This window comes from Saimiri boliviensis, chromosome 13 (genome assembly GCF_048565385.1).
Source record: "Saimiri boliviensis isolate mSaiBol1 chromosome 13, mSaiBol1.pri, whole genome shotgun sequence".
NCBI classification, from domain to species: Eukaryota; Metazoa; Chordata; class Mammalia; order Primates; family Cebidae; genus Saimiri; species Saimiri boliviensis.
The window spans coordinates 92,974,655-93,000,757 of NC_133461.1; the positions used below are offsets into that span (position 1 = coordinate 92,974,655).

At 39.0% G+C, this 26,103-nt stretch overlaps 1 protein-coding gene across 9 annotated transcripts in view; it reads right to left on the reverse strand.

Annotated features, from left to right (window-relative positions):
- Positions 1–26,103, reverse strand: part of MTUS1 (microtubule associated scaffold protein 1) — a 160,557-nt gene that overhangs the window by 52,998 nt on the left and 81,456 nt on the right. For 6 of the 9 annotated variants that reach the window (XM_074383970.1, XM_074383971.1, XM_010346095.3 and 3 more), the window contains 2 exons: positions 18,049–18,180; positions 14,903–14,941 (listed from right to left, as the gene is read on the reverse strand). In XM_074383970.1, the coding sequence (XP_074240071.1) occupies positions 14,903–14,941; positions 18,049–18,180 (171 nt within the window). Of the gene's footprint in view, positions 1–1,100; positions 4,446–8,316; positions 8,993–14,902; positions 14,942–18,048; positions 18,181–24,166; positions 26,084–26,103 lie in introns of those variants that run through there. The other 3 variants (XM_074383974.1, XM_074383975.1, XM_010346098.3) reach the window with 3 other exon arrangements.

A 26,103-nucleotide genomic window follows, 5' to 3' on the forward strand; every position in this document is an offset into this window, starting at 1 on the left:
CCTGCCCCATTTACCTTCAGCTGTCAGCTCAGACCGAAAGGGAGGGGCTGGCAAACTCAAATGACAGGTCAAGGGGAGTTATGAAACACGAGAGAGAGGTGCTGGAAAAAATGAGAATTCTCCCGCAGAGAAGGGAGATGCCTCTGGGAAAACTAAAGACAGTCAGCTGAAAAAAAAAATCACCAGCAACAGAGATGAGCCAAGTGGAAAACAAGATACATGAGGGGGTCACATGAACATGAAGCAGAAAAAAAAAATCTATTTACATCCTCATCAAACCATCCTGTGACACTTAACACTGACCAGCCCCAAACAAATCTAACAGTACCATAGTTACCTGTTTTACAGAATAAAACTGATTAATTTACTGTAGTTGTAAATATCACCTAGAACAAAAGTAGCAAGGTAGGACAACCCAATCCCCTAAAAGTGAGCAGACAGGTCAATAGGTGCCTCAAATATATAATAATTTAAAATTCATCTTAGGCACAGAAAATAAAAACTAGATACAAACAAAAACCTCAGGGGAAGTATTTTGAGACTGTAAACATTTTTACTACGAAGACTGGAAAACTGGATTTGTGATTCACTTATTACCTCCCTGTAGCCATTAGGATGTTTTCTTTCAGAAGTGTTTAGAAAACAGAAATCTTTTAGCCTATGAAAATTTACTGTCAAAATCTCACTCAGAAACTATCCAGTGAAAAACCACAGAAACCTTCTCATCTCCCCACAGGAAAAAGAAATCTTCTTCTAAATTTGCCTATGTCCTGTTTCCCAACCATTTGGAGTAAAATGTAATTTAACAGGTGCTGATTTTCACAGATTGGGCTGGTGACAGAGAAAAGAGCTAGGAACACCAAGGCAACAATTATGTCTTCCATAAACACGAACACCACAGTCTGCTTGTAAACGGTAAAAGTATTATGCACTTACACTGAAACAACAGAAAACTATTTTTAAATGAAGCCTAATCTCTCATTAGAGAGAGCTTTGTTTCTCCCATCATCTGTTTCCTTGGAAAAATCTCTGATAAACATCTGCAAATGAATGAAGATATCCCCCGCACAACACTAAATAAAGATCTATGCAAGACAGACCTGTGTGGAAAACAACCGTGCTTCTCCTAAACCCTGAAGGCAGGCGAAGGTTTCGAAGCAATCCTTTGGCTGTCAGTCGTACGTGGATGGTGGATAAGGAGAATTTGGGAGACAACAACATGTCTTCAGAGCAGGTGGAGAGATTTCACAGAAAAGGCAGTTTCCATGGACTGTCACATACTGTCTTTTTAAACTCAGTACTCTTCAAAGCCAAGAAATACAGTGAGAGGAAGCATGCCTACACAGCAATGTCATTCCACCAGAGGCACAGAAGAAAAACATCCCCAGGGCTGGCCAACTGTTTCTGGCTTCCGTTTTCACTTCCAGATGTGGCCAGAACGATGCTCTTCCTCTGAGTAAAATCTCCTTCCTGCAGCTCCAGAAGCAGCCTCTGAATTACATCACACTGTGCATGCTTGTGGAGTTGTTATGGTTTTCATTGGAGATGGGAGATGGTGAAGGGGAGGAGAAAGTGGGTGGTCTCAGGAGCTTTACAGAACGATCAGTTACGTCACAGATCCTGTAACCACTTCAAAGATCGCTAGGGGAAATTAACTGCTTCAAGTGCCTCACGTTTATTTCATAATTAGAAAAAGATTAAGATTTCATGGAAGTAAACTGTGTCCTGATTTTAACATTTTTCACTCCTTATATTTGCACTAATAACATGAGCATTTTTTTCTTTAGATATTTTAAATGTAAACCTATATTTAAACCTGATGTTTTGGAAGAAGTATTTTTTTTTTTTTTTTTAAAGACCAGGCAATCAATGTTCCCAACTACAGTATTTAATAAAATTTCTATTCTACTATGTTAATGACAGATTGTCAAAAGGTTAAAGTTCAACTTTAATTCCCATGTGCTGAGGACCTCACAAATTATCAACAATGAAAGATTAATGTGGTTTCTCTACCAGATGTAGTATCAGAGTTTCAGAGGAATAGTCCACCACAAAGGCATATTCTAGAGACTGCATTTACTGCTTAATTGTGTTTATAGAACATCATGTGCTCTCTTCAGTGGTCTTTCAAGACCAGGAGTGTGAGGGAGGCACAGTTATGAGTATCTCTTGCTGGTTACCTACTTTTTTATTTAAGGAGAGTGGCTTGTAAAAGTACGTTAAAACACAATGGCAAAAAACAATTTGAAAAACAAAGACACAGATGTAACAATTAACCACAACAATATGCCCACTTAAGCTAATTCCATTAAACCAGGAACAGCTCGAGCTCTTAACATTTTTTAAAAATTTTATAAAGTACAACAAAACAATGTGTTAAAAATGTCCTATACCCGTTTCCAAGGTTTCCTAGGAAATAAGACTTAGAAATAAATGCGGAATTGTTACCACAAATAACTCTATTAAGCACTACTAAAACTGGCTGGAAGCAGTTATTCTTTTACAAATTCTATCGAGTATTTACGGTATGAAGAGGGGAGGAGGGAGGGAGGAAGGGAAAGTTTAAACAAGTCCTCTTCCCTCAAGGCCTCCTCCCTGTTCACTCAAGTGTCCAACTTGCCATTTTAGAGGCTGTCAGCAAGGGAGACAGACCCAATCATCTCCCACGGGTTCCTGTGAGAAACATACACCTAGTTCATACGCTGACAACGAACCTTCTAAATACACTCACTGCAGCATGGCAAGGCAAGCACAAATGAACAAGGAATTAGAGTCAAGACAAGCTGCTTTTAGGTGTTGTCTTTTTACTTCATCCCAGTTTGTTATTATGAAAAAAACTAAACAGCTTTTCCTATCAGATTGTAAATATTAAAAACATGCCATAACCTTTTCCTCTACCCCTCAAAACCTCTAAAAACCAAGATACCCATCAGCATTAAAAACATAAATACAATAACAAATTTTGATATTATTAAAAACAGGCATGCCACCACTCCATATAGGATGCTTTTGTTGTTGTTGTTGTGTTTGTTTGTTCAATAATAGTACATTCTAAATTACCTTTTTTTTTTTTTTTTTGAGACAGAGTTTTGCTCTTGTCGCCCAGCTGGAATGCAATGGCGTGATCTCGGCTCACTGCAGCCTCTGCCTCCTGGGTTCAAGTCATTCTCCTCCCTCAGCCTCCTGAGTAGCTGGGATTATAGGCACCTGCCACCATGCCCGGCTAATTTTTGTATTTTTAGTAGAGACAGGTTTCACCATGTTGGCCAGGCTGATCTTGAACTGCTGACCTCAGGTGATCCACCCACCTCGGCCCCCTAAAGTGCTGGGATCATAGATGTGAGCCACTGCGCCCAGCCTTAAATTACTCTTGTTCAGGTGTCCCCAAACTATGGCCCTCGCCCCATGCGGCCCCTGAGTCACTTCAGGAAGGGGCACCTCTTTCATTGGTGGTCAGTGAGAGGAGCACAGTATGTGGTGGCCCTCCAATGGTCTGAGGGAAAGTGAACTGGACCCCTGTGTAAAAAGTTTGGGGACGCCTGCTCTTGTTAAAAGAGAAATTTAGATTCCCTAAAAGAAATTAGCAATTTAACCACCAATTAATCAGATTAACATTTTTACTTGAATTACATTAAACTATTATCATATTAAAAATAGTCATTGTCAACTATATTTCTTAACAGCAAAGCAAGAAGCTGAAGGAATAAACAAAAACAGTGCCAGTGAGGAGGAAAGCCAAAAGTCATTTTTGTTTGTACAGCAAAATACAAACAGCAGGTGTGCTAGATACATGATTGAGAACTGCACAAACTGGGTTGCAATTCTTTCCCAAACATAGTCTGCCTCCTGGTGGCCGAGCAGCACAAGTGCACCGAAACAAGGGAGCTGCGCTGGCAATCTATCAACAGGGACAGTCATCGCTTACAGTCCACTGCTCCAGGCACTCGCTTAGACATTTTACGTGTATTTGCTCATTTAAATAACTGGATTAGTAATTACTTTCAGGTCACAACTATTTTTATACTATATACGCTTCTGGCAGGAGCCAAGGTAAAAAAATTGGTTCAAAAAATTCTTTGATTTTTGATCAGCCGTTACTTTAGGCACTCTGTATTTTCTGCAATTGTACAAATGTGAGAGAAGTTCCTAAAGATAAAAAAAAAAAAAGTGTCTTTGTTATTTTACAAAGTCTTAAGAGGAATAGACAGGCATCACTGAGGACAGCAGGGAAAAAATATGGAAATTTTAGTGCCTAAGGTAGAAGAGTTTGTAGTTGTAAAAGTTAGCTATAGCTAAGATGAGTCTTTGGGGCCGGGCATGGTGGCTCAAGCCTGTAATCCCAGCACTTTGGGAGGCCGAGGCGGGTGGATCACAAGGTCAACAGATCGAGACCATCCTGGTCAACATGGTGAAACCCCGTCTCTACTAAAAATACAAAAAATTAGCTGGGCATGGTGGCTCGTGCCTGTAATCCCAGCTACTCAGGAGGCTGAGGCAGGAGAATTGCCTGAACCCAGGAGGCGGAGGTTGTGGTGAGCCAAGATCGCGCCATTGAGCTCCAGCCTGGGTAACAAGAGCGAAACTCCGTCTCAAAAAAAAAAAAAAAAAAAAAAAAAAAAGATGAGTCTTTGGGCTGGACACGGTGGCTCTTGCCTGTAAACTCAGCACTTTGAGAGGCCAAGGTGGGTGGATCACCTGAGGTCAGGAGTTTGAGACCAGCGTGGCAAACATGGTGAAACCCTGTCTCTACTAAAAATACAAAACATTAGCTGGGCATGGTGATAGGTGCCTGTAATCCCAGCTACTCAAGAGGCTGAGGCAGGAGAATCACTTCAACCTGGGAGGCAGAGATTGCAATGAGCAGAGATTGTGCCATTGCACTCCAGCCTGGGCAATAAGAGTAAAACTCCGTCTCAAAAAAATAAAAAAATAAAAAATAAAAGGAAAGAAAAAGATGAGTCTTTATGAAGCAGAGCCTGTATTAGGACATCAGTGGAAAACAAAACCAGGACTTAAATTTTACGCAATGCAGGGTATCAATTTTAAACAGAAAGGATAAAGTACATGGGAGCAAACATGCCAAAATGTCAGCAATGCTCCGGGAGGTGGAAGAGGCAGCATTTCTTTATTATATGCTTTTGTATTTTCCTAGTTTTTTACAAAAGTCATGGAGCCAGAAAAAGATGATGATACAAAATGCTGGGTAAGTCAATATGTTGTAATATCACAGTATATTCAAACAGAAATTCCACTGAAGTTTGTATAGAAATGTGTCTTTTAAATCAGAGATTTAGAAAACAATGATGTCATGATTCCAGACAAGATTCTAGTATATTCTGTATGGGGGCGCTTAGATGATATAAAATGCATTCAATTTGTCTGTTACTGTTTGTTGCTGTTAATGGTCATAAGGAATGAGGAAGATGATTACAATTCAAACCAAGTGGCTTGTTCAGAGATTCAAGCATCTCTATTCAACCGATCTTCCTTAGCCTAATATGGAATATTAATCTTAACATTTATCGCCTTACTTCCCCTAACACAGCATTAATTGCAACATTTTCTTCAATTTATTCCTCACAGTCTTTAATGTAGTAAGTTCAATTCTGTATTCCAGTTGTAGAACCTTCAGCTTAAGGCCCAATTTTTCCATGCTATCCTCCTCCTTACTAGGCGCATACATTGTAATTATCAAAAAATTAACACAAAGCAATTAGAAAAACTATCAACTTCCATCCACCTCGATAAGACGATAAGCTCTCAAAGAACAGTGACACTGCCTTTTATTTTGCAATAAATAAGAGTTTAAATCAAAAGCAGTAATGCTTCAAATTCATGTACAATGTTTGTTTTTAAAAACAAAAACCGGTATGTTCATTGTATTTTTTAAAATTTAAATTACTACACACCATCCTGCTCTGTAATTTGTTTTTAAACTTAATATAAGCTTCGTAAATCTATTAAACTTAAAATTTTCACACATATCTTTCCACGGGATTAAATAAGCCTCTCTGTTATTTTAATGGCTTCAAAAATGTCTTGAAAATGTCAATGAATGTGATTTAAACAACACCTATAAGGCATACAGGTTGTTTCCAAACAATTCTGAAAAGCAGTAAATAAGTAAATAAATTATTTTCCTAGAACCAGTCCTCAAAACCGGAACTCCTGAAGGTGTTTGCTCTGCACACAGCTGCTGTTAACATACACTCAAGAGCTGGATGTATGAGTGCTGTTTCTTACTCTTCTCCAGTACCAGGTACTACCATTAAAAGTAAGCAAGAACTGAGAGCACATTATTTTAATTCATATCTGGTCAACTTTTTATATATTCCTTAGTACTTCATATATTTCTTTTCTGTTTATCCACTTATTTTTTTCTTTTCTGTTTAGTGTTTTTAAATGGTGGCAAGAACACTTAATATGAGATGTACCTTCTCAACAAAATGTTAAGAGAACAATACGATACTGTTAACTGTAGGCACAAGGCTGTAGCAAACTTCTCTAAACCTTTTTGCCCTTGTATAACGAACCTTGTACCATTCAACGGCACCTTCCCATGCCCTGGCAACCACCATTCTACTCTGTGTTTCTGTGACTTTGACTATGTTAGATGCCTCCCGTAAGAGGAATCATGAAGCATTTGTCCCATGACTGGCTTATTTCACTTAGCATTTTGTACTCCAGGTTTATCCGTATCATTGCATATGGCAGGACTTGCTTCTTTCTAAAGGCTGCATAATCCTCCACTGCGTGTTTATGCCGTATTTGCTCTATCATACGGACACTCACGTTGTTCCCACATCCTGGCTATCGTAATGTGGCAATGACCGTGGGAGTGCAATTCTCTCTTACATCCTGATTTCAATTATTTTGGTAAAGAACCCCTTATCAGATACATGGTTTGCAAACATTTTCTCTATCCCATAGGCTGCCTTTTCATGCTATTAAATGACCGCTTTGCTCTGCAGATTTGTAATTTGATGTACTCCCACCTGACTTTGCTTTTGTTACCTGTGCTTTTGGTGTCATACCAAGAAAAATGACATCAAGATTGGCCCCACATTTTGAGGTGTTTTACAGTTTCAGATCTTATATTTAAGTCTTTGCTCCACCTTGAGTTGATTTTTGGGTACTGAGAGAGATAAGGGTCCAATTTCATTATTTTGCTTGTGGATAACCAGTTTTTCCAGTACCATTTACTAAGCGACTATCCTCTCCCTAGTGTGTATTCTTGGCACGCTTATTGAAGATTAGCTGACCATTTATACATGGATTTATCACTAGGCTATTTTATTCCATTGGTCTCTTTCTATCTTTGTGCCAGTACCATACTGTTTTAATTACTATGTATTGTAATATACTTTGAAATCAGGAACTAAGATGCCTCCAGCTTTGTTCTTTGTCAAGATTGTTTGGGCTGTTTACAGTCCTTTGTCATTCATTATGAATTTTTGGATTGTTTTTTCTATTTCTGTAAAAAAATAATTACACTGGGATTTTGATAGGGATTGCAATGAATCTGTAGATCTCTTTGGGTGGTATGTTCATTTAGCTTTGATTATAGACTTGTCTTTATCTTGCTCATTTGACAGAGCTCAATGAAGAGTTATGTGCTGATATTATCTCAATTTGCTCTTTGCTTATAAATACTGTTTCTAATGCTTTTTATTTTTAGAGATGGAGTCTTGCTCTGTCACCCAGGCTGGAGCGCAGTAATGCAATCTCAGCTCACTGCAACCTCTGCCTCCTGGGTTCAAGCGATTCTTTAGCCTCAGCCTCCTGAGTACTTGGGACTACAAGTGCATGCCACCATGCACAGCTAGTTTTGTTTTGTATTTTTGGTAGAGATTGGGCCTCGCTATATTGCCCAGGTTGGTCTCAAACTTTTGGCTTCAAGCAATCTACCTATCTTGGCCTTCCAAAGTGCCGGGACTCCAAGTGTGAGTCACCACAACCAGCCTGTTTCTAAAGTTTTTTAAAGCTTTTGTTGTCATAATTATTAATCATTTCTATTATACTAGTGTTCCTGGAAAGATCTTTACTACTTAAGTCTATATTCTTAGTGTTTTAATTACTTTGTGTGTTTAAAACTAATTTATCTGGAATAGTTTGTATATATGTGAAAAAGAGCTAGCTCCTGCTAAAAAGGTGGCCACTGTCTCAAGAAGATTAACTAAATGATCCACTTCTCCCAAACCCCAACACCAAAACAACAAATATATCTCATATCAAAAGAGCATCTGCTTTTTAAATATAAGGAGACAGTTATGACGGTAAAGCAACAGTGAAAACTGGCCTTCTCTCTGCTCTCACCAGAAGAAACCCAGGCAGCCTCGGCAGCAGCTTTGCACCTTGCAACCTCTTCCCAACACTTGGCAAAAGGAGGCAAAAGAGCCACCCTGTCGTCCTGTGCTGTCTTTAGTAAATAACTGTGGAAGGAGTAGTGCATTTTCTACCTTCCAAGGCAGACACCCTGGCACCCGAGACTGAAGATCTTGTGTAAAACAACCAGGGTGCTGGATAAATACAGCTCTGGTGCCTCTGGTATCGCAATGGCTTTAGTACGTGGTAGAACCAATGTAATAATAGTATGCTGTGGTATGTGTGACATTTTCCTTATAAACAGCAAGCCAAGATTTTTTTTTTTTTTTAGAGTCAATGTCAACTAGAATCTTGCAGCATCACGGCCTTTAAATAAATTACAACAGTGAGACCCCAAGAGGATGGTTCTTGACTTTAAGTAGTCTTTCCTGCTTGCTTTACGGATTTAAAATAATTCAACTTCCTGGAAAAGAACTCTAAAAATAAGCCACTAGAATTATAAAAACAACATAAAAGATCATCACCATTACCATTCCTAGCAGCTGAAGTAACTATTATTTGAGAACCTTTTATAAAACAATTCTATGATGTCAAATTATTCCCTGACCGGGAATTATTCCCCCAATATTCCCATGTTTCCAAATCAGAAATTTGAGACGTGGAGAGGCTTAGCAACTAGCCCAAGGTCAGGACACAAATAGAAAGTGTCCTGACCTTGGGCTAGTTGCCTTAAAAGTTCATTCCCCTCCTGCTCTTTAACATTGCCTTATGAGATAATGGAATTTCTTTAAAATAACTGGTTAAGGTTAATCTAAAACAATGATGTAACATTTTAAATTATGTTAGCCAAAAAAATTTAACAATAATATCCAGTATTGACCAAGGCATGATAAAGCCTGTCTTTTATGTCGACCATGGTATAAACAGGTAAGAAGGTTTTGGAAAACAATCAGGCTATTTGAGTACAGTGACTATAAGTGTGTACATATTTTGATTTCCTGATACTACTTTTAAGAATATATCACAAGAAACTTCCCCCACAGGTGAAAGTGCTGATCGTACAGATGTTCAGCATAGAATCATTTACGAATGTGATAGAGAAACACCCTAAACATTCAAAAGTAGGTAAATGTTACTGCACCTACTAAATATAAAAATGATTACTATATTTTAAATGACAAAGTAGGATATAAATGTATCTGAATTTCATTTAAAATCACAAATTTTAAAAAGCTAAAGGGTGATTTCTAAATTACACACTAAACTTTTTGAAGTTTGGCAAATTGCTGTAATTAAAAGTGATTATTTTATTAGAACTAAGGAATATGAAGTTGGTCAACACAACCATAATCTCCACCACTACTTACTGCTTTAAAATAAAAATATCTCAAAGTCATAGTACACTGATTAAAAATTTAATACTCAGAGGAACATGTTTATGTGTGGAGGCAGTGTCTTCTGTATCATCTAAAATATGACCAATTTCCAGCAGAATACGGAAAAAAAAAAAAGGTGATCTGCAGCCACAGAATATCACAGTGGAGAGAAATCTAGAAATCCACCCTTTCAATTACATAGAAAACTATTATCAAAGAGATTCAATAATCCACCCAAAGTCACTGTCTATTTGGAGAACTTTTTTCAGCATCAAAGTTGTCCCTCCAAAGAGAACATACTTTGTTGTGGTCCCCTGTCTACAAAGTAACTTTTCCTCACTAGACTCCTCATAATACCAGGTTAGTCTTAAGACATGACAATAACTAACCATCAAGAAGAAGAACCTGGGAAAGTCACGCTTATGGTTTTGGGAAAATACACAGACTGACCACACAACCTAGATTAAGTTGCAATGTTGACCCCTTAGACTATATTCTGTATACTCTACAGAGTCATCAGTAGACTCAATGTAACAGGAATTATTAGGATGATTAATTATTAGGTTTATTAGATTCCTAAAATCTCAGCTAACTTCATTACACAGACTGACAAGCTGATCCTAAAATTCATATAGAAAATCAAGGGACCCAAAATAGCTGTAACAATCTTGAAAAAGAACAAAGTTGAATGAATCACATCCTGATTTCAAAACTTACTAATCATGACAGTGTAATATTGGCAAATGTAGACCTATAGATGCAAATGATACAATTTAGAACCCAGAAATAAACCCTCACATTCTTAACCAATTATTTTTAACAAAGGTGCAAAGACATTTCAGTGAAGGAAAGAATGTTTTCAACACCTGGATGTCCATGTGCAAAAAAGAGTTCTATTTTTATGTGTTATGGAGTAGAAAGTCTAACTCAAAATCAATCAGAAACCTAGGTGTGACATCTAAAACTGCAAAAATCATAAAAGAAAACAGGCATGAATCTTCACAACCTTGGATTAGGCAAATGTTTCTGAGATATAATACCAAAAGCAGAAACAACAAAAGAAAAAAAAATCGATAAAATGAACCTTGTCAAAATTTACAACATATGTGTTTCCAAGGATACTATCAAGAAAGTGAGAACATAGCCCAAGAATTGGGACAAAATATTTGCAAATGTTATCTCTGATAAGGGCCTAACATCAGACTATGTGAAGAGCTTCTAAAATTCAACAATAAAAATAACCCAGTTGTAAATGACAAATGATTTAAATGGACACTTCTCCAAAGAAGATACACAAATAGCCTATAAGCACACAAAATGACACCCAATGTCACCAGCTGTCAGAATGCAAGTCAAACAACACTGACGCATCACTTCATACCCAGTAGGATAGCTATAATAAAAAAGACAGAGCCAAGTGTTGGCAAGGATATGGAGAAGCCAGATTCTTCAAACACTGCTGGTGAGGATATAAAATGGTCCACCCACTTTGGAAAACAGCCTGGAAGTTTCTTAAACTGTCACACACAGAGCGACCGTATGAGTCAGTTTTCTGATAATGGTTAACTAAGTTTTAAACAAAACCATTCCATAGAATATTAGCTATCTTTTTTTCCCCTAGATATTAGGATGTACCAGAAACTTAAAAGAAAATAAAAGCCTAAATATGCACAACACAGAGTTTCTTCTGCATTTTTAGACCACCAAGGCCTTAATAACCATTTATGTTCACACTCAGTGTACTGGTTATTTCTAGAGCTTAGATCATTCTGCATGGCTGTCTTCCTAGCTTCAAGAGGCTACAAAAGGTTAAGAATTCTGAGATAATTCCCCTGCACTTCCCTGCTTATTATGCTGAAGAAACTGAATACATCTGATAGGGCATCAAGGATATTTGTTATTCATGATGTAATGCTATCCATGCTATTTTCTTTACACAAGAGGCTCAGAAATTTATACCTCCTGCCCAGGTTTCCCTCACATCACAGCCTTCAATCCAGACCTCTCACCTAGGACCATACAACACAGCCTTCCTCCCTAGAACTTGCTCATTTGTAATTCATGTTTATTTGAACATGGTTTTTTTTTTTTTTTTTTGACTATTCTATTAACTTCCCAGAGACAAGGCCCCTGCTCATCTTTTGCTCAAGACTGCATCCTTAACACCTGACACTCACAATGTATGAAGAAACTGTAGTCAACATGCTGTAAGAATACAGGCATACCTGGGAGATACAGATCACCCCTTAAGACATATGTCACAATATGGCAAATCACAAAAATTGTCTTGTTTCTTAGTGCCTATAAAATGTGTACTTACACTATACTATATCCTATTAAGTGTACATATAGCTTTATGCCTAAAAAACAATATACCTTAGTTTAAAAATATTTCATTGCTAATCAGCATCTGACCTTCAGTGAGTAGGAATTCTTCTGACTCAATGTTGATGGCTGCTGACTGATTAGGGTGGTGGTTGCTGAAAGTTGGGGTGGCTGTGGCAACGTAGAGACAGACAGCAATGAAGTCCGCCACATCAGTTGACTCTTTCATGAAAGATCTCTTTATAGCATGTGATGCTGTTTGATAGCATTTCACCCACAGCAGAATGTCCTTCAAAATTGGAGTCATCCTCGCAAACCCTGCCACTACTTTAAGTTTATGGAATATTGACTCCTTTTGTCATTTCAACAATGTTCACAACATCTTCATCAGGAGTAGATTCCATCTCAAGAATATACTTTATTTGCTCATTCATAAGAAGCAACTCCTCATCTGCTCAAATTTTTCCAGAGATCAGCAGCAATTCAGTCACATTTTTAGGCTTCACTTCTCATTCTGGTTCTCTTCCTATTTCTAGCTTATCTGCAGTGACTTCCTCCACTGAAGAACTGAACCCCTCAAAGTTATCCATGACAGTCTGATCAACTTCTTGATCAAATTCCTATTCATGTTGATGCTCTGACCTTCTCCCATGAATCACCAATATTCTTAATGGCATCTAGAAGAACAAACCCGTTTAGACTGTTTCCAACTGAGTTTGCGCAGTTCCATCAGAGAAATCAGTATCTATGGCAGCTAGTCTTATGCAACGTATTTCTTAAATAGTAAGACCTGAAAGTAAAAATTACCCCTTGATCCAAGGGCTGCAAAATGGACGCTATGTTAGCAGGTGTGAAAACAACGTTCATCTTCTTGTACACCTCCATCGGAGTTCTTGCGTGACCAGATGCACTGTGAGTCAGCAGTAATATTTTAAAAGAAATCTTTTTCTGAGTTGTAGGTCTTTACAATGGGCTTAATATTCAGCAAACCATGCTGTACACAATTATGCTGTCATCCAGGCTTTGCTGTTTCATTTATACGCACAGGCAGAGTAGATTTCGCCTAATTTTTAAGGGCCACAGAATTTTCGGAATGGCAAGCCAGCACTGGCTTCAACTTAAAATTACCAGATGTATTAGCTCCTAATAAGACACTCAGCTTGTCCTTTGAAGCCAGGCATTGACCTCTCCTGTTTACCTGTGAAAGTTGTAAATAGCCTCTTCTTTCAGTCTGAAGCTGAAAGTCTGTTGTTTTTTGTAGCTGCCTTTATCAATTATCTCAGCTAGATCTTCTGGATAGCTTGCTGCAGCTTCCACACGAGCACCTGCTGCTTCACCTTGTACTCCTGCGTTATGGACAGTTTCCTTAAACCTCATGAACCAACCTCTTCTAGCTTCCAACTTTTTTTCTGTAGCTTCCTCACCTCTCTCAACCTTCATACAACTGAGGAGAGTTAGGGTCTCCTTCTAGATTAGGCTTTGGCTGAAGTGAAAGTTGCATCTGGTTTAATCGTCTGGTCAGATCACTCCAACTTTTCCTATGCCAGGAGTCTGTTTTGCTTTCTTATTTGTGTGTTCAGTAGAGTAGCACTTTTAATTTTCTTCAAGAATGTTTCCTTTTCATTTATAACTTGGCTAACTGCTTGGCACAGGAGGCCTGGCTTCTGGCCTGTCTTAGCTTTTAACATGCCCTCTTCACTAAACTTAATCATTTCCATCTTTTAAAGTGAGAGACATACAAGTTCTCTTTCACTTGAATATTTAGAGGGCATTATAGGGTTATTAATTTGTTAATTTCAGTATTACTGTGTCTCAGGGAATAAGGAGGCCCAAGGCAAAGGAGAGAGACAGAAGAGGGACCAGTCAGTGCTCATAACAGTTGGGTTCACTGTCTTATATGGGCAAGGTCCGTGGTGTCCCCAAACAATCAACAGTAACATCTCAGATCACCATTACAGACATAATAATAAAAAAGCTTAAAATACTGTGATAATTACCAAAATCTAACACATGGACATGAAATGAGCACCTGCTGTTGAAACAATGGTGCTGGTAGACTTGCAAAAAATACATTTGCGAGGCTCAAGAAAATGAGAGATGCTTGTACCTTCTTTTCTTCTGATTTGCTCTTCTAATCTGCCATGGATTTAGAAGCCACCTAACTGTTTTATCACTGCATATAAAATAAGACAATGTAGGCAGTGTATGGGAAACCTCATCTCTCTCTCTCTCTCTCTCTCTCTCTCTCTCTCTCTCTCTCTGTCCATCCATTCACCCATCCATGTATCTAGAGAGATTGATCGATTTTTTTTTTTTTTCTTTTTTAGACAGGGTCTCGCTGTGTTGCCCAGGCTGGAGTGCAGTGGCACAATTCTGGCTCACGGCAACATCCGCCTCCCAGGTTAAAGTGATTAGTCTGCCTCAGCCTTCTGAGTAGCTGGGATGTCAAGAGTGTACCACCACATCTGGCTAATTCTTTTGTATTTTTAGTAGAGATGGAGTCTCTGGCCAGGCTCGTCTCAAACTCCTGACCTCAAGTGATCCACTTAGCAATGAAGGAATATCCACTTTCAAAAGAGCATTTATCTTGGGAGAAGTAAATTTTCCATTTCATTTAGACCACATTAACAAGATCATTTTTTAAAACACTACAATTATCTGTTAGCAATAAAATATCCTTTTATACATCAGATGGCCAATCATGCTTACCATATTTTAATGCTATGTAGCCCATCATAAAAAGTTATGTTTACACCTCAAATAGGAAATTCCATCTATAAGCACACCAGTGAAAAAAACACTGTAAATAAATATCTGAAATAACATGACTTTACAAAAGGATTCTTTTTATCCCCATCCATAAAGTGGTCACTCACCTGCATTAAGAGCTGTAAATAAATTTTTTCTCGAAGGACCTAAGATATAAAAGAAATATATGTAAAATACACGTTTTATTTGACATATCACACAAAAAACAAACCATGTTGTTAAGAATTATTTTCAAAAACAATCTATCTCTAAATGTCAGGTTCCAGGTGGGAAATACCGCTGAGATGCAACCAACTTTTGTCAAGTGCATTTTAAATATAAGATGATATTCCATATAACATCAACATGTTGAAGAAGGATATGAAGTTATCATCACAAATTAAATAGGATCAGCTTTAATAGGAAAAGCCACAGTATTTTTTCAATCAAGAAGAGCTGAGGTTCAAGTCTTAACAGCACTGAATTCACACATTTACTGTGCACATTAATACTTCTCACGCTGGCAGAGCAGGGGCCAGACTTCACGAAGGACAACCACTTTCCAAAACTACCCATTTCTATTCAGCTATGAAGAAAAATATAAGCTTTGCCTCCAAACTGATAAAATATAAACATCAGGAGTGGTTTGTTTGTTTTTTGAGACAGGGTCTCGTTGTGTTGCCCAGGCTGGAGTGCAGTGGCACAATCTTGGCTCACTGCAACCTCTGCCTCCCAGGTTAAAGCAATTATTCTGCCTCAGCCTCCTAAGTAGCTGGGACTTCAAGAACCTTCAAGAGCACAGCACCACATCCAGCTAATTCTTTTGTATTTTTAGTAGAGATGGGGTTTCACCATGTTGGCCAGGCTGGTCTCAAACTCCTGACCTCAAGTGATCTACCCACCTCAGCCTACCAAAGTGCTAGCATTACAGGTGTGAGCCACGACGCTCAGCCTTTACCTCTATGTGTCTATAAAAAAATCTATGAGCGCTTCTACTTAACATAAAATAGTCATCTCTAGCACGTCATCATCCGGAAATGCTAGTTAGAACAGCGACCATGTTCTATCTGAAATTTTACAGAGATGAAAATTTCTTAAAATACGTGGCTGTTATCAATGGGAAGTACTGATTCCCACTCAAGTAAAACTGCTGTGACACAAAAAAACCTATACATTCAATAGTGAGGCATTTTAGAATTCTTAGTCCTCTGTTCTACAAAGCTGTTCATGGAATCTCATTCTCTGAAAGTTATTTTAGTATCGAAGTTCAACAGCGTTAACTTTGTTACTGCTGTGTGGATCATGGATGGGGCTTTATCATCATCAATAAAAACTACAGTTTTCCATCTTGATGTCAACCCAGCAAGAGGTCATTTGATGCCTCCGAAATTTTATTAAGTCACTAGACAAATGACAACCTGCTGCACACTGAAAAATTCAAGTGACTCCTAAAATTCATGCCTATTTTCTCTATTCTGTACAAAGAAAAGGTACTGACATATATTCACCAACCTCAAGTACCACATGATGCTTTAAACACACACTCACAGAGACAGACACACATTAAGAAGGATGCTGTGACAGAGTAACACCTTTTAGAAGGTTACTTAGTAACAATCCGAAGATTTTCAGACAGGTTAACCCAGTAATTTCTCCTTCTGGGATATCCATAAGTAACCAGAATCTGAAACAATGAACTGTGACTCACATTTGAAGAGGTTCATCTCACTGTTAATACACCCCAAAGTCAGAAGTTGTCCACTATGAAGTGGACAACCACAGAATCTGGAAACAGTAGACTGTTGCATAGCTGTTTAAAGTGAACAAGCTCTCATGATATACCACCAACTTAATAAAAAGCAAGATACAGAAGAGTATATTCATTATTATCCCAGTTTTGCTGGAGTAAAAACAAAACAACATATATATGCAGAGGAAAAAAATCAGAAGGAAATGTGACAGCAATTGGTGGCTGAGAGAATTAAGGAAGACTCTCCGTATGTTTCTGTGTTTTCCAAATTCTCTAACATAAATGAGGGTCTCATTTAATAGGTCAAGTTTCTCCTTCACAATTATTCTCTCAGGCTTTGGTTAAGCTTTAGTTCACTAAGCACAAAGACGGTTTTTTTTTTTTTGAGACAGAATCTGACTCTGTTGCCCAGGCTGGAGTGCAGTGCGGTGATCTCAGCCTGCTACAACCTCTGTCTCCTGGGTTCAAGTGATTCTTGTGCCTCAGCCTCCCGAGTAGCTGGGACTAAAGGTACACACCACCACGCCCAGCTAATTTTTGTATTTTTAGTAGAGATGGGGTTTCACCATCTTCGCTAGGCTGGTCTGGAACTCCTGACCTCAAGTGGTCCATCTGTCTTGGCCTCCCAAAGTGCTGGGATTACAGGTATGAGCCACCGTGTGTGACACAGAGTAGGCTTCTGATGTGCTTTGGGCCCGCTGTGACAAAGCTGCATGAAAACACTGCACATTAAGTATATATCACATATTTTGTAAACCTAAAAATTACTTTTAATAGTCACAGTAAATATAAAGTGAGTGATAAAAGAAGGAATAGAGATAAAAAAAACACATAGGGCCAGGCATGGTGACTCATGCCTGTAATCATGGCACTTTGGGAGGTTGAGGTGGGCGGATCACAAGGACAAGATATCAAGACCATACTGGCCAACATGGTGAAACTCCGTCTCTTCTAAAAATAAAGACATTAGCTGGGTGTGGTGACACATTCCTGTCATCCCAGCTACTTGGGAGGCTGAGGCAGAAGAATCGCTTGAACCGGGAGGCAGAGGTTTCTATGAGCCGAGATCATCACTCCAGCCTGGGCGACAGAGCAAGACTCCGTCTCAAAAAAAACAAACAAACAAACAAACAAACAAAAAACATTTAGAGGAAGAACACTGTCTTGGACCAAAGACACAAGTACAATAATAAACATGAAACATCTACCCTGACAAAAAGTAAATCATGCATTTCTACTCCCATCTCACTCTCCTAGAGTACTGTCTTAGAACAACTCAACTCCAGAAGTTCTGTTATTCTTCCTTTATACCTTTGTTCTGCCTGCTGATTTATATGTAATGATTTTTAACTACAGAACTTACCAACTCTCAGAACAATTTTCTCAGTGCAAAAATGTATCTCTTAACACATTTTTAATCATTGCTAAATATACCATAAACCTAATGGTCAAAATTTAACTTTCTCCAGGCCAAGAACTTTAAGCATCTTGCCCTCCCTCTTCTAACCATAATGAAGACCATACCTTTTGGAGTTTTCAGCAAGTGAACATGAGCCCTGGATATCAAAGGCTTCAAATAAAAGGATCCTGAGCAACCATTTTGAAATGCTGGTTTTGGAGGTTTCTCCTCATATTTGATGACAGCAGCATTACTCGCTGTAATAAAACAGAAAAGGACATTTTATTATATAGATAAATACAGTTTTGGCCTTCCAAATTTATTCCTTTGTCCTTGAATCAACAAATGCTCAGTAAACACCTATGACCAGCCAGTCATTACTGAACAATGGGAGTACAGCATGGGTAACAGGTAGCTTGTGTGCTCAGGGACGTGAAATAAAGGCTGCAATCACAGTGACCAGACATCCTGTTTTGCCTGGCACAGTCCGAGTTATGCATCTTGTCCAGTTCAGCTTTCATCCCAGATAAAAGTTGGGGAAGAAATAATACGGCTGTTCATGCAAGGTAACAAGGATGCCCCAGGTGCAGCTAGGAAGAGTACTCATCTCCATGGGGACGAGGAAGAATTCACGCAGCCAGCTACTTAATGACGTCAGAACAGTAACAAACAGATGACTTGGTAGCTATAAGGATGAGAGAATGAGATCGGGTTCAAATCCTCACTGCTGCAGCAACGAGTTAGAACGCCAACTTCTTCCCTGAACAAAGAACGTTTGCTCCAAAGCAAAAACATAAAAGGGAATCTCACTTGAATAACAAAAACTGTCTTTTATATTATGTGTAAAAATTTCCACCCCCCACCAACCCAGACTGTATTTTTTTGTTTCTAAACAGTATCAATATCCAATTCTAAGCACCCGATTCTATTCTACTATTCAACACTTACACATTTCTTTATTAACTATTCTGACCCCTTTTCTCACTTCACTCATTTAGCAAAGGGTTAAGATGCCTGCCTTGTTTACAAACACAGTATAACTAGATGGCTAGAAATTGTTCACTATGCTCAATTATTCCAACTGCCATAATAGTGCTTAGACGTATCACATTCAAACTTTGCACAGGCAGGCTATTATTTTCCCTAATCCACACCCCGTCCCTGTACAATGAGCCATCTGTTCATTGTTCTTATGCCCAAATAACATTCCTAATATTAGGTCAAATCAACACAGAGCTTTTCCTCCTGCTGAGAAAATTCTGTCCACTTCCTGTCCTTCTCTCCAATTCTCACCTTCCCCAGAACCTAGAGACTTGGTATTTCCAAAGTTGACAGGAGGCTAACGGGAATGATAATATTAAAGATTCTGCTATGGTCACACTCAACAGAACCCTTTTTAGATGTTTATATGAAACGGACATTGGGTTTCAATTAGCATTTTAGCTTTTGCTGAATCAAATCCAACAAACAAAACTAGAGAGTTGGACCATGGAATTTTAACAATCTGGTTTTAGTCTTAGTTTTCTTGAAGCCATATGTTATTACAATTGGCAACAAATAAGTCACTTATTCATATTTTAAAAATTAAACTGAGTGGCTGGGCATGGTGGCTCATGCCTATAATCCCAGTACTTTGGGAGGCCAAGGTGGGTGGATCAGGAGATCAAGAGACTGAGATCATCCTGGCCAACATGCTGAAACCCTGTCTCTACTAAAAATACAGAAATTAGCTGGGCATGGTGGCACATGCCCGTAGTCCCAGATACTTGGGAGGCTGAGGCAGGAGTATCACTTGAACCCAGGAGGTGGTGGTTGCAGTAAGCTGAGGTGGCGCCACTGTACTCCAGCCTGGCGACAGAGCAAGATTCTAACTCAAAAGCAAAACAAAATTAAACTGAGTTCAATTTACAAACCTAATATGAAATTGTGTGATTCTAAATTCATGCTTTCCTAAACTTTAGACACAAAGGCCTGCACAGTTCACGAAGAGATGAGTAAAAAGGTTTCTCATTAAAGTAATGGACACGTTTCTCATGAGGCCTGATACTCCTGTCCCTTGGCTCACTGTCACATGCAGAATAGGAGGTGATGTGCTGGAAACCAGCTGTCTCAGTGCCTCTTTTCAGACTCAACACAACACTCGATCACTCCAGCACCAGACCTATCAACTTCGTAACACAGAAAATGAAGTCAGAATCCATATAGCAAGGATAAACTGTCTGCTTCGACTCAGGTACAAACACACATGTATTTACATTTTATACATATTTACATGAAAGCTATATGTACAAGATATTTATTCACATACTCTCTGATCATCAATGATCCTACATGCTTTCTGCCTTACTCGTGGCAGGCACAAACTATACTGAACTGAACATACCTGTATGACTAACGCTTAATATCTTTCTTTCAATCTCTCTACTCACTGTACTCTAGGCTGGCCCACTGCTTTCTAGTAAACCCCAACTTGAAGGATGTGTATCATCATGAGGCACCATGCTCCTCAAGTATTTCCCCTGCCTCTAGTTCCGTTCCTAACATGGCAACTGGCTGGGTATCCTGATACTATCTAAATTTTCCCTTACCCAGACTCATTATATCCAAATAATAAAGTCCTCAGTAGCAACAGTTCCAATATAAAAGATGCATAATAGTTTCAAGCAATGGAACAGGATATAAAATATCCAAGTTCGGGTGCTGACTTGGCCACTGCCTAGCTGTGCTGAATCACCTGTCTATGAATAACAAGGGTCTGAATATCGGGTATGGGAACAGACAGTACATTCGCTTTCACAGGGGCCCAACTGACTGGCATTCAGTCCCACTAAGGCTGGATGCATCCTCAGAATCATCCTAAAGACACTGTTCTAAAGAGCTGTGGGCACTAAAGACAGTTGGCCTGAAGAGACAATACATAAAATTCCCCAGATGGCTACCTATCTCTCAACCTGATCTGTTATGTAGTTAAAAACTGACTCTTTGGGTCGGGCCAGGTGGCTTATGTCTGTAATCCCAGTACTTTGGGGTCCCAGGTGGGCAGATCACCTGACGAGTTCAAGACCAGCCCGACCAACATAGAGAAACCTGTCTCTACGGAAAATACAAAATTAACCGGGCATGGTGTTGCATGCCTGTAATCCCAGCTACTTGGGAGGCTGAGGCAGGAGAATCGCTTGAACCCAGGAGGTGGAGGCTGTGGTGAGCTGAAATAGCACCACTGCACTCCAGCCTGGGCAACAAGAGCAAAACGCCATCTTAAACCAAAAACAAAACTGCCCCTTTGTCAGCTTTGGTCCTAACTGTTTCAATTATGACGGAATAATAGATTCTCCGGAATCCTGATCTTCATTTCCCCATGGCCAAAGTGTGGTTCAAGTGAAATAAAGGAGCTGTTGAGTATAAAAGGAAAAGTGAACGGATATCCTCAAAAAAGCCCAAGCAAAAGAATTGATTTTCCTACTAGAAAAGGGCTTCTCAGTCTTGGCACAGTGGCTCACACCTGTAATCCTAGCACTATGGAAGGTCGAGGTGGGTGGGTCACTTGGGGCCGGGGGTTCGAGACCAGCCTGGCCAACATGACAAAACCCTGTCTCTACTTAAAATACAAAAATTAGCCAGGCATGGTGGCGTGCACCTGTAATCCCAGCTACTCAGGAGGCTGAGGTGGGAGAATTGCTCGAATCCAGGAGGCTGAGGTTGCGGTCAACCGAGATTGTGCCACTGCACTCCAGCCTGGGCGACAGGGCGAGACGGCCTCAAAAAAAAAAAAAAAAAAAAAAAAAAGCTTCTCATTGTTCCAGGCTTCTATCTGCAAACTAACATTCATACTACATTCTAACACCTAGTGAAAATTAGCTTTTCTAACATCGTGTATATATACACAGAGCCAACATCCTGTTCATTTTTTGAATTTTATGTGAATCAGTTTAACACTCCCCACTGTGCCAGATCATCTGCCCACCTGGCTTAAAACCAAATCCTACTGAAAACTAAGCTTTTGAATTTCAAAAGCAAGATCACTCAACTATACAACAAGAAGAACGTCTCACATATACCCTAAGAAAACAAGAAAAGAGAAAGAACGAGAACAAAGTTAATAGTGGTCTGGATATTTCCTTCATAAACAGTCCATTCAGAAGTGCGTAAGTACTAATGTGTTTTGTGATGTAGAGCCTGAACGCCTCACCCACGGCAGACATCCTACTTCAACACAAAACTTTCCCCCTGAACCTGAAAACAGCCTGAGAAACAACTGACACTGTAATATAGGAGAATTCTTATCAACTAACCAGTGTTGGCAGGTGAGACAATACTCACTTGCCATTCCTGTTGTGAGGGAAAAAAAAACTAAGGGTAAATAAGAGCCACCCTATTCTTTCCCAGCTTAATCACCTGAACAATTCAAAACACCATCCTGCTAAACAATTAGGCCCTGTCTTATCGCAGTGAAAAGGGCCAGAGACATTTGTTGCTGCAAGGATTTTGAAGATGATCCAGGCCTCCCTTGTCATCAGAGGAGAGCATAGAGGCTAAGGGAAGAGAAACTTCACAGAGTTAGTAGCAAAACTAGAGCGGGGCCAGACACGGTGGCTCATGCCTGTAGCCCAGTACTTTGGGAGGCCAAAGTGAACAGATCGTTTGAGGTCAGGAGTTCAAGACCAGCCTGGCTAACATGATGAAACCCCATCTCTACTAAACATAAAAAAATTAGCTGGGCATGGTGGTGCATGCCTGTAATCCCAGCTACTCGGGAGGCTGAGGCAGGAGAATTGCTTGAACCCGGGAAGCAGAGGTTGCAGTGAGCCGATATCATACCACTGCACCCCAGTCTGGGCGACAAGAACGAAACTCCACATTTGCGCGCGCACACACACACACACACATGCGCGCGCGCGCAAGTGTGCGAAACCTAAGGTGGGTCCAAGGTGAGTGCCCTTTTCTACGTGTCACACCCCCCCCCACCTCAGCCAGGGCTGGCTGTGAAGGTGAAGGGAAAGAACGCTCCATTTCTTTTATTCAGCCTCCTTCTGTTCCATTTCCAGGAGAACGCAAATAGCTTTGGTCTGCATCTCTTACATTTCCCCTCACCATCTGGCTCTCAAAAATAAACACGGTTTTGTGGCCAAAGTCGAAGGGGAAGTGAAGTCTTTGGACTTTATTTTCCTGCTAACAATGCAAAATTATCCACTCTCCCAGGACCTCCTTCTAGATTGCACAATAGTCCCCAAACCTTCAACTCTGTTCCTGATCTACAATATATCATTTATTTTTATCCAGTTACTTTAATGTCCTTCAAAACTGGACATCAGGTATCTGAGTGTGAAAGAGCTTATAATGTTTAACCTCTGTAAATGAGCACATTTGGTATAGAAACCACTGTGAAATGTTTTACATTAATATCCAAAAGGATCAATATCATAACTTTGAAATTTTCAATGCCTAAAAGAACATACACAAAATAACCTACTAAAATTCCCAAATAAGAAGAATTTATTGCCTTACATATTTTCATTCAGTCATTTGAAAAACTTAGTAACATCATTTCCATAGGATACCGAAGTTCTGAGAACCCAATGCTAAATTTTACAGCAGCACTGTGTTTTATCAGAAGTTCTTAAATGATGCCATTAATGATATCACATCACAAAGAAACAAGCAGACAAAGCAAGAAACCAATATTCATTAAAGGGATTCAAATACTTAAGCCAATATAAATCAGAACACTGATCAAAAGGGTAAGTTAATTCTTAAGATGACCATCCATTATCAGAAGCAGGAAAATTCAGTGCAAAGTAATTTTTTCATGTTTTGAGATAGTCTTTAAAAGTACATGTTTAATACTTTCAGGTACAACTTAGAACAATAAAGATGTGATGTTCCCAATTTTATAAAAGTGGTTTTTCTATACTTGCACAACTACCAGCTACATACATGCAAAAACTAGTTATTTAATAAAAAATTAAACCATCAAAACGTCTTTGATAATAGGATAATTTCATGTGCCACAGCATCAACAAAGCTGCTGAATTATATTAAGAGTGCCAAAACACATAAAAGAGACAATAGGATTGGTTCTCCACAGAAGCATTCACATCTTAAACATACATAAAAATGCCCCATACACTACCATTACCATAAATTACAAGTTACAAAAATAGCAGTCCAAACATCCTAATCAATTTATTGAATAAAAATTTAAGCATGCTTACAAAGAAAAGAAACCAGAAATCGTCGACCTACTTTTTTTCCCCGTAAACGTGGCTAACAAAGGAATTATACAAAGGCTGTACGATCCCACGACCAGCAGTGTCAATAAAGTAGCATCATAGTGCCTCTCTGAACCAGCCGGTGGGGTGAGTGTAGAATTGATAAAGATTTTTGAAGAAATATCAGTTTCTGTACAACTGCGAAATCCTCCTGGTACAGTCATTTAAAAGGATCAAAGCAAGCTTAAGCAGGAAAAACTGCAGCCATGTTCACTCTCATATCCCTCATGCTTGCTCTTAGTGAATTAGAATGGAGGAAGAAAAAAATGTGTAAGCTCCAAAGCACTACACAAAACAGATTAAACCAGCTAGCAAATCAAACTAAGAAAGAGACTCATTGATTCGAATGCTTAATCCGCAACAGGAACACATCGCCACTAGACAGGCTCTGTGGGTGTATGGTAAACTCCTTTGTTAAAAGACAAAAAGGAATGGACAAAAGCATTTTACAACCTCCTTAGGAGCATCAGACACAGTACGGAAACGGTGGCCAAGTCAACATGGATGTCGACAAAATGTGGAGCTACAGACTGTGTCTGCTTCAAGTGCCACAAATTCTGTTGCCACAACAGTTTTTCCAGTAGCATGTTGGTGATTCTGTTTTGACAGTTTGTTTTTAAAATTGCATGACAAGACACAGAGAGAGCTAGAGTGAAATGAACTTAAAATAATACATACGTAAATTACCTTTCAAATTCAGAGTTCTCTCTTACATGCAAACCTGATTTTGTGCCACAGCTTCAAAATTCAAACAAAAAAGCTTATCATAATCTTGTTTAATTTCAAGTCACATATCCAGTATTTCTGAAGTGCCAGGGTATGCAGCCACTTACTCTCAGCTACTGCTGCTAGGTGACCAGTCAGAAATATGCTCATTAATTCGGTCATTAATTCAATGCCTTCTCTACAAAAAAAAATGCATTCTTAATTCCCTGACATAACTGCTGTGTGACTTTGGACCACTGACAACATCTCTGAGCCTCAGTCACATCATATATAAAAATCAGAGTAACAGAAGTTACTTGAGCAAAAACTAAAAGCATATATGGTCATCCTAAACTATTGCTCCATACCCAGAAGAGCCTCATGAGCATTATTCCACTTTGTCCCCAGCTCCTAACCCAGAAGAAGAAATTGATCTGTCAAACTGGAGAGATCAATTTGCTGTCCCTCTCTATACCCTTGTGTCTGGTTTTATCGGTATTCTCATCATCCACAGAAATACCTTCTTTTTCTCTTCAACTATTTTTTAGAGTAAGGATCATTTCTTTTATATCCCATGTCCCTCACTGCGCCTAGCATGGTGTCCGTGCACAGCAGTCACTGCAAAATGGCTTAAATTTATGAATCATTTTGTGTGGAAATACAAAAAAGGAAATGAGAAAATAAGAACGAAGTCCAAATACATCTCTGGAATGAAAGAAGTATCTCAGTAAATTCACTCCTTTATACAGAGAAAATTGAACTCACATTAACTGAAAACTTTAACACAATTCTCCTGAGTTTAAATTTTTTAGAATTAGGCTTCAAGTTACATTAGTCATATTATACAAACTCTAGTATCCAAAGTTAAAGATTACAACACATATCCACAAGAGATAGTCTTTTGCAAAGTAAATAAAACTGAAGTAACCTTTTCTCTGACTCCAGTTAGAGTACAAATCCCCTGGGCTGCTACTCTCAAACCCTCAAAACGCCATCACTTCAGACAATGCACTTTAGAATCCTTCATGCAAAAATACACTTCAACACACAATTATTTCAAGAGTGTTTTTCAAAGAATTTGGTTCTTTCTGCCAAACTTTCAGAGCAACTCCAGGAAGCAGCATGCATATTATTCCTGAAGCCCCAGAAACAAAAATTCTAATTATCTGCAGAGCATTAGTTTTTCATGTAATGACTGTTTCAACA